The 17,115-nt window shown below is 58.6% G+C and overlaps 1 protein-coding gene and 1 long non-coding RNA gene across 20 annotated transcripts in view; one reads left to right on the top strand and one right to left on the bottom strand.

The window, feature by feature from the left end:
* Positions 1-17,115, bottom strand: part of EHMT1 (euchromatic histone lysine methyltransferase 1) — a 126,258-nt gene that overhangs the window by 30,431 nt on the left and 78,712 nt on the right. For all 19 annotated transcript variants that reach the window (XR_012072385.1, XM_072960619.1, XM_072960617.1 and 16 more), the window contains 8 exons: positions 15,707-15,850; positions 14,749-14,975; positions 13,516-13,671; positions 12,405-12,487; positions 11,288-11,394; positions 6,235-6,357; positions 1,676-1,777; positions 157-261 (listed from right to left, as the gene is read on the bottom strand). Coding sequence is in view for 18 of the 19 variants with exons in the window: in XM_072960619.1 (XP_072816720.1) it covers positions 157-261; positions 1,676-1,777; positions 6,235-6,357; positions 11,288-11,394; positions 12,405-12,487; positions 13,516-13,671; positions 14,749-14,975; positions 15,707-15,850 (1,047 nt within the window). In the remaining variant the exon portion in view is untranslated. The remainder of the gene's footprint in view (positions 1-156; positions 262-1,675; positions 1,778-6,234; positions 6,358-11,287; positions 11,395-12,404; positions 12,488-13,515; positions 13,672-14,748; positions 14,976-15,706; positions 15,851-17,115) is intronic.
* Positions 88-3,930, top strand: LOC140696215 (uncharacterized). Its single transcript, XR_012072386.1, has 2 exons — positions 88-622; positions 2,833-3,930. It is a non-coding gene; the product is annotated as an uncharacterized lncRNA (long non-coding RNA).

Genomic DNA, 17,115 nt, shown 5'->3' with positions numbered 1-17,115 from the left:
CCTCCCCCCACCACGGCCGTCGCCCCGCGCCCCCCCCCGCCGTCGCCCCGCACGCCCGCCCCCCTCCTCACAACCGTCACCCCGCACGCCCGCCCCCACCACGGCCGTCGCCCCGCGCGCCCCCTCGCCAGGCCCGAACACGGAGGCCACACTCACGTTGTCTCGGATGTTGATGTCGGACCCCTTGGACAGCAGCAGCTTCACGAGGTCAACGTGCTTATACTCCGTGGCCCAAATCATGGGCGTCCAGCCACCATCGTCCTGATTCCAAAAGAAAGACAGAAATGCGGCACAGCTCCCAGAGACGCGTGGCCTGAGAACAGCACGCTCAGACCCTGCAAGGCGGCCCCAGGCGGGGGCGGGGAGCGCAGGCGGAGCCTGCTGGGCAGCCCGGGGCCGCCGGGCACCCCTGACGTCGGAATCTCCTAGGTAAAGGGCCAGGGTGACACAGAGCAGACCCGACTCGCAGCGTCCGCGCCTGGGTGGCAGGAAGCTCTGCCTGTCCTGCGGGTCCCAGGGACGGACGCCAAGCACGAAGCAAGAACAGCAGCCAAGAACTGCGGACAGACAGACACCGGAGCCCAGAGACTAACGGAGGCCATGAAGAGCTCCCGCCCCTTCGGTAAGGGCAGGAGCAGAAGCCCCCCGCAGACCCCACCTGCAGGCTGGGTCATGGTTCCAACGAGCTCCTTGTTTAAACCAGGAGGCGGCAACTCGGGAAAAGGGAACCACATGGCCAATTCTTGTTCTGGTGGCCAAAGGCTCAATCCTCCAAACACCCTAACGACTTCCTGACGTTCTGATCACACTTCCCCGGGGGACACACGCCTCTGCAACTAAAGCGAGCTCACTCTGGGCCTCCCGGGGGCACTGGGGACACGGCAGAGACAGCACAAGTCCGCCCCTGGGGCCAGCCCAGCCGTAGCGAGTCACCAAGTCTGACCAGATGGGAGATGGAAGATGAAACAGGAGGGGGTCAGGCCCACGGAGCCCACAAACCACACCATAGGGAACTGTGTTTCTGTCCACCTGGGAGGGTCTCACAGACAGGGTCAGGGGCCTAGGAGCTGGGGTAGCAGATGGGCCGCTGTGACAATGGAGTCATCTCAGAGCGCTGGCTCCTGAGTATGGAGGGTCCCAGAGAGCTGGTGGGGGGGCCCAGAGAGCAGGGATGGTGGAGGGGTCCCGCTGAGGGCGTCCTGGAAGCCCCTGGGTTTGCTCTCCCAGCCGCTCACTCAGCAGGCACTTAACAGGCCCTGCCCCACACCAGGCTCTGAGGCCACACCGAGGCCACACCAAGCCCACCCTGGGGCCCAGCAGTGGTGGAGACACAGGCAGACGAGAGGCAGGTCCCGGGGAGAGGTGCACTATCAGCCGATGGCTGGGACCAGGAAGGAAGACTGGGGGCTGGGAGGGTGTCCTGCTGCAGGGAGCAGCATCTGAACACAGGCCTCAGGGACACCAGGTGGCCCAGGCAGACACCAGCAGCACAGAGTCTGAGTATGTGAGTCTGCAGAGCAGCCAGTGGGCAGGCCAGGAGGGTGGGGGGACAAGGCCAGGCCTCCCAGGACCTCAGTGGGGAGGCCGTGGATGGCGGCTGAGGCCAGGACTGCCGCCAAGGGAGCCCTGTGGCCAGACCGTCTTGTGAGTGCCGCAGGGGAAGGCGAGGCTTTACCTGACAGTTGACGTCCATCTGTCCATTTGAAAGCAGATACTGCACCACCTCATAGTGGCCTTTCTTGGCAGCCAGGTGCAGGCAGGTAGAGCCCTCTGCGTCCTGCAACACAAACGCCATTTAGGACCAGAGAAACCCCGTGGGGCTGGGGCAGCTGGTCCTGCAGCCTGACCCCTCTTGACAGCTGACCGCCTCCAGCCGCTCCCGGGGACAGGGGGCCCGTCTCCTTCGGCTTTCAGCTCCATCTCTTCAAGGACACTCGATGCACCACAGTAGCCGAGCCATCTCAAAACAAATCCAAGCCCATTCCAGTGTGCAGTCAGACCCAGGGAATCCAACCACTGTTACACTGACACCTCTTTTGACACTTTTGCTACAAATGTAGGTGGTCCTAAATGATGGTTTTATGTTTTTAAATTGTCCACAGATAACTTATCATATACCCTTCTGCATTCATGTTTAGTTCAACATTCTGTCTTTGAGATTCACCTCTGTACAGGGCAGGTAGCACATTATGTCAATGCTGAAAAAACGGTCTGGTTTTGCCCATTCCTGGTTGAGGCTGTGGTTTCGGGCTGTTTTGTTCCCATTTCCGATTCCTCGGGCGAGAGCTGGCACGGCACGCAACACCAAAACGGCCTTTATGGATTCAGCGGCCAGAGGATGGGTGTGTCTGGGTGTTTGAAAGACCGGGCGCCTTCCCTGCACCCCTCGGTCACACACACGCCCTCTCCTGGGACCTGCCTGGTCTCCCTCCTCATCGAAGGCAGCCTGATGCTCTATGGCTGCAAAACCCTCTCGGGTGGCAGCCTGCCTTCTCTGTGCCTCGTGACACCTTTTGCTGATCAGAAATTCTGAGTTCTATTGCACCTGATCATATCCGTCATTTCTGTACTTTCTGTGTCTCACTGAAGAAATCTTTCCCAATGCGAAATCACAAAAACCACCTCTGGTCTTAACTTCTGCAGGTTAGGTAGTTTCGTCTTTGGTGTTGGTATCAACGGCAGGTCGGGGGCGGCAGCCTGTGTGTGTCCAGCAGGGGTCTGCAGAGGCTCTGGGATCTGTAGGTTATTTTTCACCAAGTTTGGGAAATTTATGACCACCTTCCCTTCAATGTATTTTTCCCCACTGGTTTTCTCTCTGTTCTGGGACTCCAGCTACACGTCAGACAGCTTGACGATCTACAGCCTGGTTTTCACACAGAGGAACTTCTGACGGGGCTCCAACTTCAAGGGCCCTTCCCTGCTGCACTCAGTCTGCTGGTAAGGGCGTGGGCAGCCTGCCCACGTCAGCATTCGCTCCCCAAACCACCACCGCTCCAGTCCCTTGAGCTGCCGGCGCCAGCTGCTTCTGTGAGGCCCCGCACACTGCCCTTGTGCCCTCGGTGGTGCTCTGCTTGGCGGGCACTGACTCCCGCGACGAAGCTTGGAAACCGTCTGCTGGAGAGACTTGGGCAGAGCTTGCCCACCCACCATGACAGAGGATTAATAAGTTACCCATATTTACAGAAAAACTAAAGGTTTCCAGATCTCAAAATTCACCCAGAACAAAGGCCAAATACAAGCTTGAAAAAAATATTAACAACACATGTAAATAACTGTACGTGAAAACATGTTCACCTGAGAGAAGCAAATTAAAAGTACTAAAAAAAAAAGGAACGAATAACCACTTTTGCATATCAAATTGTTAATATCTAAAAAAAACACTAATAGTGGGCACTGGTAAAACTGCAGGGAAATTAGTGCTCAGACACTCCCAGATGCAATTCAGAAACAGGTATCAAAGCCTTAAAAATGAGAATGTATTTTGAATGAGCAATTCCATGTCCAGAAATCTGACTTAAAGAAACCAAACATGTGGGGAGTGTGTAGCTCAGGGGCAGAGCAGATGCTTACTTAGCATACACAAGGTCCTGGGTTCAAGCCCCAGTGCATCCTCTGAAAATAAGTAAGTAAACCTAATTACCCCCCCAAAATTAAATAAATAAAAATTTTAAAAATAGGAAGTAAAAAAGAACTTAAAAAGAAAAACAAGAAACACTTGCAAAGATTTAGCTATGAAAATGTCTATTAAGTAACTGTAGAATAAAAATTGAAAATGACAAACACTAAATAAGCAAATCTGTAAAGATTAAAAATTACATCAAGAAAAAATAATGTAGCCACTTGAAACAATGCTGTAGAATAATATTTATTAACAAAAAATAGAATTTAATTTGATGGGAAAAAGGAGTTAATAAATTAGTATGAACAGTGTGGTCACTTTTTCATTGGAAAAAATGTGTGTTACAGTGAGACTACAAGACTTCCTTCCCATTCTTGGTGTGGTAAAACTACGTACACACGCCTGCACAAGACATAAACCTCGCCACTCTGACCACCGTCAAGGGCACTGACCACCCACACAGCGCTGGGGCACCACCACTCTTTTTGCTCGGCACTTCCACCCCCAAGCAGAGGCCGGTGCCCAGGAGGCAAGGATCCACTACTCTGGATCTGCAGACCGGCCTGTTCCAGGCCCTCACACGAGTGCAGCCACCAGTACCTGCCCTCCTGTGTCCGGCTTCTTCACCTGGTACAACGCTGTCAAGGTTACCCACGCTGCGGCCTGCACCAGAACGCCCCTCCTTCCTGACGCGAGGCTGAGCAATCCTCCACTGTGGGGACGGCCCCGCCCGGCCTGTCCACCGTCCGCCGGTGGACGCCCCGTGGTCCCTGTGAGCGACGCTGCAACAAGGGGGCACTCCTGCCCGCGTCTTTGCTTCCCGTTTCTCTGGAACTGCCAGATTGTATAGTGACCCACAGCTCAACTTTCTGAGGAACCAGCAAACTGCCTTCCAGTCACTGCATCGCTCTACGCTCCCCCAGCACCATACGAGAATTTCAATTTCTCCACACCTCCAACGCTTCTCTTCTGATTTTCACTAACAGCTGTCCTCAGGGCATGAGGTGGTGCCTCACCACGGTTCTGACCGGGAGTCCCTCACAATGCCGCGGAGCATCTTTTCCTGTGTGAGCTGACCGTTCATTCATACACATTCTCTGGAGAAATGTCTACCCAAACTCTTTGCCTGTTTTTGAGCTGGGCTGGATTTTGCTGCTGAGTGGTAGGAGACGTTTATATACTCGGGAGAGTAACCCTTCTCAGACACAAAATTTACGAACATTCCTCCCCTGCTGTGGGCTGTTCCTTCACTCTCTGGACTAGTGTCCGTCGATGCACAAAAGTTTTTAATTTTGATCAAGTTTAATCTTACCTATTTTTTTCTTTTACTGTTTCTTTGTTCTTGGTGTCATATCTAAGAAATCACTGCCAAATCCAATGTCACAAAGATTTTCCTGTTTTCTTCTAAGAGTCTTACGGGTTTAGCTCTTAAGTTTCAGTTTCTGATCACTGTGAGTTAATTCTGAACACACTGTAGGGCAGGGGCCCAACTTCACTCTTCTGTGTGTGGACACCCTGTTTCCTCAGCACCACTTGCTGAAAAGACCAATCTCTCCTCCTAATGGACGATCCAGCCCCTTGGCAAAAATCCCATGATCGCACGTGTGCGGGTTTATTTCTGGCTGTCTATTCTCTGCACCGGGACCACACTGCTTTGGTCACTGTTCTGAAGTCATAAGTTCTTTGGTCATAAGTTCTGAAGTCAGAAGGGTGAGACCTCCAGCTCTGTTCTCTTGCAGGACTGCGTTGGCTGTTTAGGGCCCCGTGAGAGTCGCTATGAGTCTCAGGCTGTGGAACGGCACTGGCATTCGGAGGGGGACTGCACTGAAGTGCAGGTCACTCTGGGCGGTGACGACACGACCAGCATCCCCGGTGCAGGCCCCCAGGCGCAGAGGCTGACTGCGGCACACCTTACGTAGTAAGGGGCCTGAGCACCGGCAGGTCCTGGGACCAGTGCTCCGCCGACACCAGGGCATGAACGCACAGTCTCCCTTCAATCTGTGAACACAGGATACGCTTCCATTTATTTGTATCTCCAATTTCTTTCAGCAACGTTTTAGTGCACAAATCTTTTGCCTTCTTGTTCAAATTTATTCCTAAGTGTTTTATTCTTTTTGATGCTATTGTAAATGGAACTGTTTTCTTAGTTTCCTTTTTTGATAGCTGATTGCAAGTGCACAGAAACACAACTGGTCTTTCTGTACTGATTTCGTGCCTTACAACTTCCCCTATTAGTTCTAACGATCTTCTGTGTGGATTCTTGATGGTTTTCCACACACAGGAGCACGTCACCTGTGAGCAGAGCCCCCTCCAGGTCCCCCTGCCCGTCTGAGTGCCTTCTCCTACTTCTCTTCTCTGCCCACCTGCTCAGGCAGAAGGCAGAAGATGGCGGGTGAGCCACCAGGCAAGGGGGGACACGCCTCTGCACGCCCCCACCAGCCGCAGCCCGCCGTCAGGTCCAGTGCTCACCAGCATCTCCTGCGAACAGACCGGCAACCAGGCAGGGTGAACCAGCCACTTCCAGACACCCTGCAGTGTCTGTCTGACGGCTACCGAGCCCTGCTCCTCCTCATGAGAAACCCCGACCCTAGACAGTGCCTCTGGCCCATGAGTACCTTAGGGTCTGCGAGGGCCCCGGCCTTGATGAGGTACTTCACCGCGTCTAAGTGGTTGTTCTCGGCTGCCTCCATCAGCGGGGTCCTCTGGTCCTCTGAGCAGGTGTCGATATTGGCGCCCGCCTGGTGAGACAAGGGACAGCTCAGGTGTGACAGCTGCTGCTTGGTGAGGGGACGCCCCCCCAGGCTCAGACCCCGAAATCAGGAGTCTCAGGAGCTACGTTATGCTCTTCCTGCGGACCGTGGCTGAGCCGCCCAAAGCTGAATTCAGAGACAGGATCACTACCACCGTCAGACCTTTAGTTCAAAGAAAGCCTTTCATTTCTAAGTTAATTTGGCAAAAAGTGTTTACAGCACATCAGCGACAACACTTTCAGAAATAAGAAAGGTGAGACCCGCTATGGCAGGCAGAGAAGTGGCGCAGAGGGGGCCTCAGCAAGGCTGGGCCGGGAGGCAGGCAGAGACCCGGCCTGGTTACTGAGGACCTGGCTCAGTGGCCTCCGAGGCCTCTTCCGCCAGCTAATTTAACACCTGCCAAAATAAACTGAACAAAAACTGATTTCCAATGTGCATTTTGGAGAAAATTCTAATTTTCTAGTAACATGTGTACTTGAAAACCAATGAGCCAGCAGGTATATGTGAGTAAACGGCTGTCTGACTCGTAAGAAGCCCAACTTCAAAGTAGGCTGTGCGCTACAAGCAAATTAACTGGCGCTTGAACCTTCTCCACACGGGAGAGAAAGTAACTTCGAGGCTGATGTGCAAAGAGCTAGTATTTATAAGGTTGAAAACAATACTATTTTTACTATTAACAATTACATTTCAAAAGTAACACAATTTAGTGAGAAATTTCTAAACAGACCTAGAATGGTGCCTTGGAAAACAGGGGCCTGAGGGAGACCGGGCTGTTTCGGAGAGCGGCTCCCTCCTCACGGGGCAGAGCTGAGATCAGAGAGCGGAGCCCCGAGGAAGGAAACGGGAAGGGACACGGGACCGACAGCCCAGCCTGAGGGCAAAGCAGAGGTGGGATTCCACAGCAGTGACTTTAAACAGATGAACTTAGAAACAAGGCAGGTGCAGAGTGAGGGCCAGGCACTAACCAGGCCAGTGTGGGATCGGCCACACTCCAGCCAGGATGCACAGAGCCGGAGGGACCCTCTACCGCGGAAAGGCCAGGTGCTGCCTGCAGACGGCACACACTTGGCCAGGCCTCTCCCTGATGCACAGGAGTGCCGGGCGTGGGCACCAAAAGCAAATGCGAGAAGCCCAGCTTTGGGCCCACCCAGAGGACAGCCCAGGACGGTGGGGCCCACACGCCAGCCAGCCTCCGACCAAGCAGCGCCTAGGAGGCCTGGACGGTCTGATGATCAAGAGCTCCCTGAGACTCAGGTGCAAGTGAGGGCCAGCAGGGTGGACCCACTACCAACTCTCCGTGTGCTCATCTGAATCCCCCCAAGCAAACTAGGACCCTGATAGGAGAGTGACTGTCACCAGGAAGCCCAGGGGAGGCTGAGAGAGCTTTGAGCCACAGGGAGGAGGCAGGGGGAGGGCATCAACCGGGGGTCTCCACCCAGAGACGGGGAGCACAGGAGATGTGTCCAGCAGGTGGACTTGATGCAGCTCTAGACACACCCCTGCAACGTCGCCAGTGCCAGACCAAGGCAGTCCCCCATGTTGGGCGCAGAGGCCCCTCTGGGCACGAGGGGTATGTGTGCAGGGCCCCGAGGGTGTGCACTTGTGTGCAGCCCACGGCAGGCCCCGGCTCGCAGCGGGCCACTGCAGCAGGTGGCCCTCTGGCCCTATAGCCACCAGAAAACACACCTTTTTCTATGAGAAGATGCCTCAGGGGCTTACAGCCTGCACAGCATTTAAAAGCAAAGCAGACAGGACAGACCCCAGACACAAGCAAACACACCAACACGTAAGGATGCGACGTCAGCGACAGATCCGGGAGCAGGTGGAGGCGCCCAGTGGCTGAAGCAGCCCTGAGCGACTGTCCGTGGGGACCAGCTCTGGGCCCAGGACAGGAGTGACCGCAGCCGGTACTCCGAGGGCACGGCTGCCCCACAGTGGCGGGGTCCTGCTGGGGTTTAACTTCACTTCATCATTTAAAGCGCCGTGCAGCGGGGCCACAGTCCCCAGCGAGGACTCGGAAACAAGACAGGACTGGATGGAAGAACGTCAGCCCGGCCCCACACCGCTGAGGCAGGGGCTGCTGCCCACGAGGGCCCGCGGCTGCGGCACGGTGGCAGCCCTGCTGCTGCAGAGCCAGGCCCGGCGGGGGTGGGGGGGCGCCCACCCACAGGGCTGAGCCTCCCGCAAACACCACCCTTGGATTCAGGTCAGAACGGAGTAAATCTGTTCGGTGTCCCTCCTGCTGAGGTCCTGGGGGATGACAAGTTCACAAAAGCACGGCCCCCGGGCTCAGGGAGCTTGCAGCCTGGGGCATCGAGTTCTAATCACAACTCCAGGCTCCACGGAGTCGTAAAGAAAGCCCGCCCACCCGTGTAGACAGTGTCTTTTCTGCACGAGAAGCTGCAAAGCAGAGCACAGGGCTCCAGCGGCCTGTTCACAACCACCAGGCAGGGCAGGAACGGGCGTCAGTGTCAGCGACTGGGCCCTGTGTCAGGCTTTAGCTCTTTGACTGGAACAGGCAAAGAATTCACATCACTGGGCAGCTAAAGCGAAGCTGGCGGGACAGAGCGAGGCCACGCTGTTCCAGGGGCTCACATGCCAGTAAACACACAGAACCTCGCACACGTGACCATCACAGTAAAGCCTGGAGAGCTGCCCGGGGGTGGGGGTCGGGGGCGGGACGCGGTGTTTCTGGGGCGCGAGCGGTACTGAGTCCTGACCTGAGCTCAGGACGGCCCCTTTGCAGCCACTTACTAACCAGAGATTTACTCTTTAAAGACTTTTCTGTATGTCCCCCGCCACCACGCACACACGCTTTAACGTAAGGGAGGGGAAGGCCCGGTCCTTTCAAAGGAGTGACAAGCTAATTCCTCAAGAGGAAGAAGGGAGTCAGAAGACGGGACCATCCCCACCTGGAAGCGAGGGAGACAGCTACGACCCAGCGTCCAAAGCCAGGAAGCCACCGCCCAGGATGGGGAGCAGCCTGGGTCGCGGCCCTGCCTGGCAGTGCTGTGGACGGTGGGGCCAGCCCGCCCCGCCCCGCCCCCTGCCTCCCCTGGTCCTGCAACAACCCCTCGGGCACCGGCCGTCGCAGCCACCCTCAGCAGGAGCGCAGCGACCTGCACACCCTCCGTGACTTCTCAGAGCGGGGGCCGGCGCTCTCGGTGCTGGTCTCCCCAAGGCCGCCCCTCCGACACTGCCTCCAAGTCCACACTGGTGCCCCGCCAGCCAGCCCAGCCTCCCTGCAGCGAGCTCGGCCACTCTCTCACGGTCACGGCCGAGATGGACACCTAAGCGACCAGAACCCCACCTGCTGGCTCTGGACCCCCTCATATTCTCTGTGGAACTCACGCCTGCAGCCCTGAGGGCCCCTCCACCAAAGCCCCCTCGGCCTCCAGGGTCCCTGCGCCCCCTGCACCCCTCCTCCCTCAGGCTCCAGCTGAGCAAGGAACGTAGTTCCTTAGGGTCACAGAGCAACATCCAGGGGCGAGAAAGCGACAGGTAGCCTCCAAGTAAATAAAGAGAAAAGAAGTGAAATGAAGCAAAAGTCAACCCGAGAGGAAGAAACAGACAAGAGTGAAAAAGGTATGTTCCACAGGCTGAGAATCAAAACCACAATGTAGGAAACTAGAAATAAGCGCCCCAAATCCCAGCCAGCACAGCTCAGCCAGAGGTTCCCATGAAAGCACAAAGCCCGAGCTGCTTCAAGTTCGGTCACATGCCGTTCGAAGAAACGCCCAAACACAGCTTTGTGGTGGGACGAAGCTGAGGGACCCCACAAGGCGGAATCTGAACCAAGCCCGACCGCTGTGAAGCGCACACGCGGTCTCCACACAGCCAGGCGAGGACCAGAGGCTGAGGCCGCCGCTCTGGTTGACGGTGACCTGAGGCAGTGGCTGTGGCTGTGGATGGACAGGAGGCAGAGCAGATGGGCACGTGGACGGCCGGCACTGCGGGGACCCCATCACGGCGCCCTGGGGACAGCCATGTGCACAGCCCTCTCCTGGTGCCAGGAAAGGCCACCAGCTGACGGTCCTAGTCAGGAACCCACCACCAGCCCTCAGTCCTTTCCTTTAAATACAAACAGGTTCCACTTGTTTGAGGAAGATCTAAAATAAATAAGACCAAAACAAATGGGGCGGCACGAAGCTTCAAAACACTGTGACACCTTGGGAGAAGCAAGAAGAGAACCAGAGGCTACAGAAAAGGAACTGTCAGGGAGCAAGAAGAGACTCAGGATTTCAAAGCGTGGCGGCGCAGAGTATCACCCCGGGAGGAGCCGAGGGCCACACCGAGAGCACTGCCCAGAACGCGCAATCAAGACAAAGAGCTGGCCCGCGATGGGAAAGCCGGGCCCAGACGGTGGGTCCAGACAGGCCAACGTCCAAACCCAGGAGACCAGGCGGGAAGCCTGCAGGACAGAAACTTCAGATCAGTGGGCATAAGGACTCCTGAAGGGTCTGGAGGTAAAGAACCAGGCCTAAAATGCAGTCTTGGGACACAGGGTTAGGGAAGGGACACCCCAGAGATACGAGGGGGGCAGGAGGTGCAGGTGCGGCTCAGCTTGGGACGTGCCCCTGACCCCATGACAGTGCCCAGCGTTGACCAGCCAGCACGCAGAGCAGCATGGGGGGTGGTGACCGGGAGGGAGGCGCCCTCAGCCTGGGCCAAGCCTCCTGCCCCAGCAGTCAAAAGCACACTAGACACAGAGAGTGAACCGAAACAACCAACGCAGAAACGCGGAGCCAATGGCGGGAAACGGCGGGAGAAAGAGCCAGGGTTACTGGCACCAGGCCGGTCCCGGCGGGAGTGACAGGAGGGCTGCTTTTCCCTGGAAGCCTCCCGCACCACCGATTCCCAGCTCTCAGAACCGCAGGCCGCGTAACTTCGCGTGGGGACTCCCGGGACCGCGTCCGACCTGGATCAGCATGTGGCAGATGTCCACGTGGCCGGCCTCCGCCGCGGCGTGCAGGGGGGATCGCTTGTTCTGGTGCTCCATCTTGAAGTTGGGGTCAATGCCGTCGACTGTGAACAAACAGGGTTGTACCAATTACTCCACGTGCAGTCTCTGTTCTGGGGCCCCAGGAAGGCATGGCGGCCGGCACAGACCCCCAGCCGAGCACCGTGGACACTGCCGCCCCAGGGGACCGTCACATGGCACCACCGGTCCTGTGGGGGGAGACCGGAAGGCAGTGACCAGGTCTGGATGACACTGATGGGCAGGTCTGCTCGGAAGCCCCCCAACAACACAGGCTCTTCCCCGACTCCCGGTCTAACTCTGGGGCTCCCTGGGGCAGCCTCTCCCATGTCCCCACCAGGCACCAGCCTGAGCCTCGGGTGGGCACACTGTAGGTCAGGCCCAAGGGAAGTGCAGCTCACGGAGCACAGCTCCCAAAGCGGTCGCCCTGCCAAGAGGCACCCCGGAGCAGAGGCCACCCAGCACCACACGAAGTCTGCGGGGAAATGACTCAAGTTGCCGTTCTGGCCAACGTAAAGGAAAACCTTTTTCCCCTCAGAGCAAACTGTTAACCTTCCTTCTTGATTCGCTGTCAAGCCGAGGCTTCTGAATCACCTCTTCAAGCCCAAGGCCACGAGTTCAGAATCAAACCACCATCCCTTCTTCCGCACGGGACGCGGCTGGGGGCCTGGCCAGCGCGCTCAGGTGAGGACCCACGACAGCAGGGACACACCAAGGAGCCTGCAGAAGCCAGCTCCACACTAACGTCACCGCAGCCCTCTCTGTCCCCAGAGCTGCCGCCTTCCCCAGGGGCACTCCTGCCTCCTGGAGCACCAGCACAGGGGACACTCCTGCCTCCACGTCCCCAGGAGCACGACAGCCTGGCTCCCTGACTCTGCGTTCACTGAATCCACACTTCTTCTTAACTTAATAATGACATGCTCATCCTCAATTCAGAGGGATGCTCCCACTACTGTGACCACGGACAGTAGCCAGCTGACCACCACTGGGTGGCCTTGCCACACCGACCACACCGGCCAGCCGGGCGGGACCCAGCGAAGGGCAGACGGCCACCTACCCAGCATGAGCAGCACCTTCTGCACCTCCCCCTGCCGCGCCGAGAAGTACAGCTGCTTCGGGTGGAAGCGGAGCTTCTTGGGTCTGCCGAGAGAGCACAGGACAGCATGAGCGCAGGCCCCGCCACGCTCACCGCACACGCTCGCCACGCACACACTCACCACCTGCACTCACCACACACGTACCACTTACACTCACCGCACACACCTACACCGCACACACTGAGCTGCAGGCTGGGGAGGTGGGTGGTGCCCACGTGCCAAGTCCTCAGGGTCAAGGATGCCATGCCCACTAGGCCCGAGGCCTCTTACAGGGAAAAAAAACAATGATCAGCTGCCTCCTCCACCCACAGCACAAGCTTCCTGAGGCTTCTGCAAGCCACAGGGCACAGACCAACCGTTTCTTTGTGGCATGAGGTCCACAGAGCCCCAAGGAGGCGGGGACAGCATGTCACCCCCAGCTACGCCCACCCTCCTCCCAGTGCAGAGTCGGGGCCTGGTGAGGGGACATGAGGCCGGACAGTCACCAGAAGAGCAGGGCCAGAGCTTGAGAGACTTGGGAACAGGTCTCAACATCACAAATTCCCAGGAAGAGAGAGCACACGCCGCCCAAGGAGGGCGATGGCAGCCCAGTCCGAGCCCTGACCGTGGCCGCAAGCAGAGGACCCCTGCAGGGCTGGGGGTCAGGGATGCCAGGCCCTGCTGTGGGCGGAGAGTGGGCTGCCTTACCTGGGAGCCGCAGGTAAGACCAGGACCGCTCAGTCCAACCCCTCATTTGCTCTGACGCCCTGAGGTTGGGGCCACAGGCAAGTGTCCGGGGAAACGTCCCCACTATGACTTCAAAGGGTCACTCTGCTCTTAAAAAAACTGACAATACCTTGCAATAATTCTCTCAAATAATGTGAGAATACATAAGCAGCCCCGGGGGCACAAAATTGATGGAAACTGACACACGCCTCAGTGACCTCCCGGGGCTGTCCAGCAACCCTGCTGTGGTGCAGGTGCCTGGGACAGGAGGGCCGGGCAAGTCCCTGACGCCACGGGGCAAGGATTGCCAGGCACGTGGGAGGGTGGGAGTAGAGCCTGTGGGAGCGAGCGCCAAGCCGGCCTTACTTCTCCGAGTCCAGGGCGATGAGCGCGCTCTCCAGGGTCTCCTTCCCGGGGGCCGGCTTCCCCAGCCCGGCCGGCCCAGTAGGGTCGAGGCCCTCGGGCCCGGGGGGGCCGGCACCAGGCAGCTTGTCGTCCTCTGAGAGCGGGGCTCCAGCAGTGCTTCGGGGAAAAGACAGAGGGATCCGAGTTGAGACATGGGGAGACCCTCCCTCTTACATAAACCGACATGAATATGGAACAGTTGCCCCGATCCCCACCCCCACCCCCACGCAGCTCCTCCATTCAGTCCCTGGACGGAAGAGCCCGACTGAGGATCACATTCCCAGAGAAAAAGGACACGCAGAAGGGAGGGCGGCTTGTCCAGGGCTTTCCACCAAATGTTCGGATCTGCTCTAGTGAGTGAACTTCAGGATGAATCCACCAAAGCCACCGCCCTCCCCAACAGAAGGAAATCCCCTTGGAATTTTGACTCAAAGAGCATTAATTTACAGATTAACATGACTAGTATGGAATGCCACGATGGAATCGACCCCCTCCCAACATTCAATTTCTAATTTTGTCTACAAGTTGAGTCTCTGAAGTGACCACCAGTGAAGTGTCACGGCCCCTTCCCGTCAGTGAGACACCAAGGGTCCCCTCCATGCAGTCTGCAGGTCTCGCTGCTCGGGAAGGGCTCCCCAGCCCTGGCTTCTGGCCGGACACCGTCGGGGAAGCAAGGCTCCAGACCCCTCCTCCTGCCTGACCATCTGTCTGGCTCTGTTTAACTCCGCGAGTTCCTCAGCTGCTTCTCCTGAACCCTCTCAGGAAGAAAAGCCAAGTTTCCAGCACAAGCCCTTCTCTCTGAGACCGCGTCTTCCCTGCTCAGCCAGGGCCTGCCTTCAGACGCGACGCGGCAGGAGTGGACTCCAACAGCGGACACTGGTGTTTCACGTTGCACACACACCCGTGGGCACAGATGTGCACAGACGTGAGTGCAGGCGTCTGCACAGCTGCCCGCGGGCGTGCTGGGCTGACAGAAAACACTGCCCCACGTCGAGCAGGGCAGGGTAACACTGGCTCGGGAACAGGCAGACGACTCCACAGAACCACGCCGAGGGCAGAAGAGACGGACGCACAGTGGCACCGAGCGAGTGAACCCCGGCGCCCCCGCAAAGCCAGCTGGGGGACTGGCTGGGAGCCGCCAGACAGGCCTCCCCGGAAGAACCCCCCGGAGGCCCCGCAGGACGCCGGACGCACCTGCCCGTAGTGGTGTCGGCCCTGCCCTCCGGTGCAGGGCTCCTCTCCTGCCCGGGGACCAGCATCGCGGTGGAGGTTGTGTCTGCCTTTGCGACGGTCACCTCTTTGGCCTTGGAGGTCTCCTCTCCACAGTGCGGACAGTAGCTGGCATTGTTCACTCGAGAGGCACAGTCTTTGTGGAAACGGTGAGAGACGCTGCTCTCAGGCTGACATTCCATGAAGTTACCCTGAAAGAGTGTTGAGGAATCAGCTTTTGGAACTGGGGCAGAAAAGCGAGCAAAGCACGACTGAGCCGCCAGGAAGCAGCTCCCAGCCCCTGCCAGGAGAGGAGGGGACCAGGCCCCACGTCTGCTGGCCTCCCCAGGCCTGGACCCAAAGAGGAGAAAGCCAAGCGGGAGAGGCCGCTCTGACCAGGGGGAAGCCGCCTACGAGACCAGGTCCAAAGAGGAACCCAAGGAGGGCGGGTCAGACGACAGGTTCGGAACCGAGCCCTAGGAGCAGGCGCTGTGACAAAGCCGGGGGATCACTGCCGGCCTCAGGCCATGGCTCTCCAGGCAGCATGCCTGCGAGCAAACCTCCAGACGGAAGAAGGGCGAGGGCAGCGGGCTCCTGCCGGGAGCGGCAGCTCCCAGACCCGAGAAGCAGGAGAGGACGCGGAGGACCGTGAGGGCACACGGGCGTCACGTCCCGGGAGGCCCTGGAGGAGCTCTCGGCCCACAGCACGGAGCCCGCACGGAGCCCGCAGTGCCGAGTGAGGGCTGGGTGAGCCGGGGGAAGGCACCGCGCACTGTGAACAGTCGTTTGTGGACGAAGGACCAGAGGAAGAAAAGCCCAGGCGCCACGGAGGGGCCTGCCAGCGAGAGGCGCTGTGCTCAGGCCCGGGAACGGGGCGGGGGGTGGGGGTGCCGGCGGCCCGGGCTGCCAGGCCACGTCTGCCCCTCGGTGCTGGGCCACTTACCGCTGTGCAGAAGTAGCCGCAGCCGGGGCAGCACTGGTGCTTCACCATGCGGCCACGGTGGTCCTCACACAGCACCAGGAGCGGCGCCTTGCTGGACGGGCGCATCAGCTCGTGCTTGACCACGCTGTTTGTGCACCTGCCCAGCTGCAATTGGACAAGACCGGTCAGCCCGGAGGAGGGCTCGGCCACCGAGCGCCCGGCAGCTGCCACACACAGCACGGGAGGGGCAGGCTGTCAGGAGCATGAAGTGGGACACGGATCCCCCCATCCACGGGAGGAGGACCACCAACGTTGCCAGGAGCTGCACCCGCACAGCATTAAGGAGCAGGTGGTCACTGGCCACGCCAGGAGAGCGTCCCGGGCAGGACACACGAAAGATAGCAGGACATGCCAGGGAACACAGCCAGGCCGGACAGAGAGAACCCCAGGCCAGAAGCAGGGATGCAGAGAACCCACGGGACCCCCAGGCAGTCGAGGTGGCCAAAGCAAGACGCCGGACCAAGGCCAGTGGTCAGCCACACAGACCTGGGACCCAGCCCAGCCACGCCGGCTACTGCCCAGGCGCCTTCTGGCAGCCCCCGCCAGCCCATCGGCCTTGTCCTCCAGTGAGGGGCTCACAGGGCGCAGGGAAGAGCTGGGGGAGCGGGCAAGAGACACGACGCTGACGCCCAGAGAAACAGGCCTCGTGGCCGCCCTGAAGCCGCACAGGAGGCTGTGAGGGAGACCTGGCGGAGAGCAGAAACGGGCTCTCAGCATCAGAAACAAGGCAGGAGACATGAGAGGCTCCATAGAGGTGCTGAAGACAGAGCTTCCCAAGTTCAGAAAACGGGAAGGAGGGAGAGCACCGGCAGCTCCGCCTGAGACTTAAGATGAGGCAGAGAGGATGCGGCCAAGGCCCGAGTCAACGTCTCTCTAGAGCTTCTGAGGTGACCCCTCAACCCGGCCCAGGCAAGGACCAGAGCTCGGGCAGAAGACGTGGTCTCCACATGCCAGGAAACAACACTGGGCCCCCGAGACTTGGGCGGAGGCGTCTTCAGAGCACATCTCCCTCCCCTCAAGCTAACTGTCTTGAGGAGTGAACGGAGGAGAGGACTGTGCGGCCCCAGACCTGAGGGCCCACCAGCCGGGGACGGACCCTGTGACGGGCGCAAAGGGAACAACAGAAGAGCTGTGAGAACGAAAGGTTCTCAGGAAGGTCACGGCCCAGCAAACCACTGTTCCTGCAGACACCTCCATGCGGACGGAGGCCGGCTCAGGGGCCTGTCCCCCAGCAAGAAACCTCAGATGACACCTCGAGGAGAGGCCAGGAGATGAGAGGGGAAACGGGACTTCACGATGCAGAGAAAAGCGCAGAGTCGGCTCGGGCGGGCTGGAGGGCCAGACGGAAATGTTGCATCAGGAACTCTTCG

This window comes from Vicugna pacos, chromosome 4, assembly GCF_048564905.1.
Source record: "Vicugna pacos chromosome 4, VicPac4, whole genome shotgun sequence".
Taxonomy (NCBI): domain Eukaryota; kingdom Metazoa; phylum Chordata; class Mammalia; order Artiodactyla; family Camelidae; genus Vicugna; species Vicugna pacos.
The sequence above is the reverse complement of the archived record's forward strand: the minus strand, read 5'-3'. Positions and strand labels throughout refer to the sequence as shown.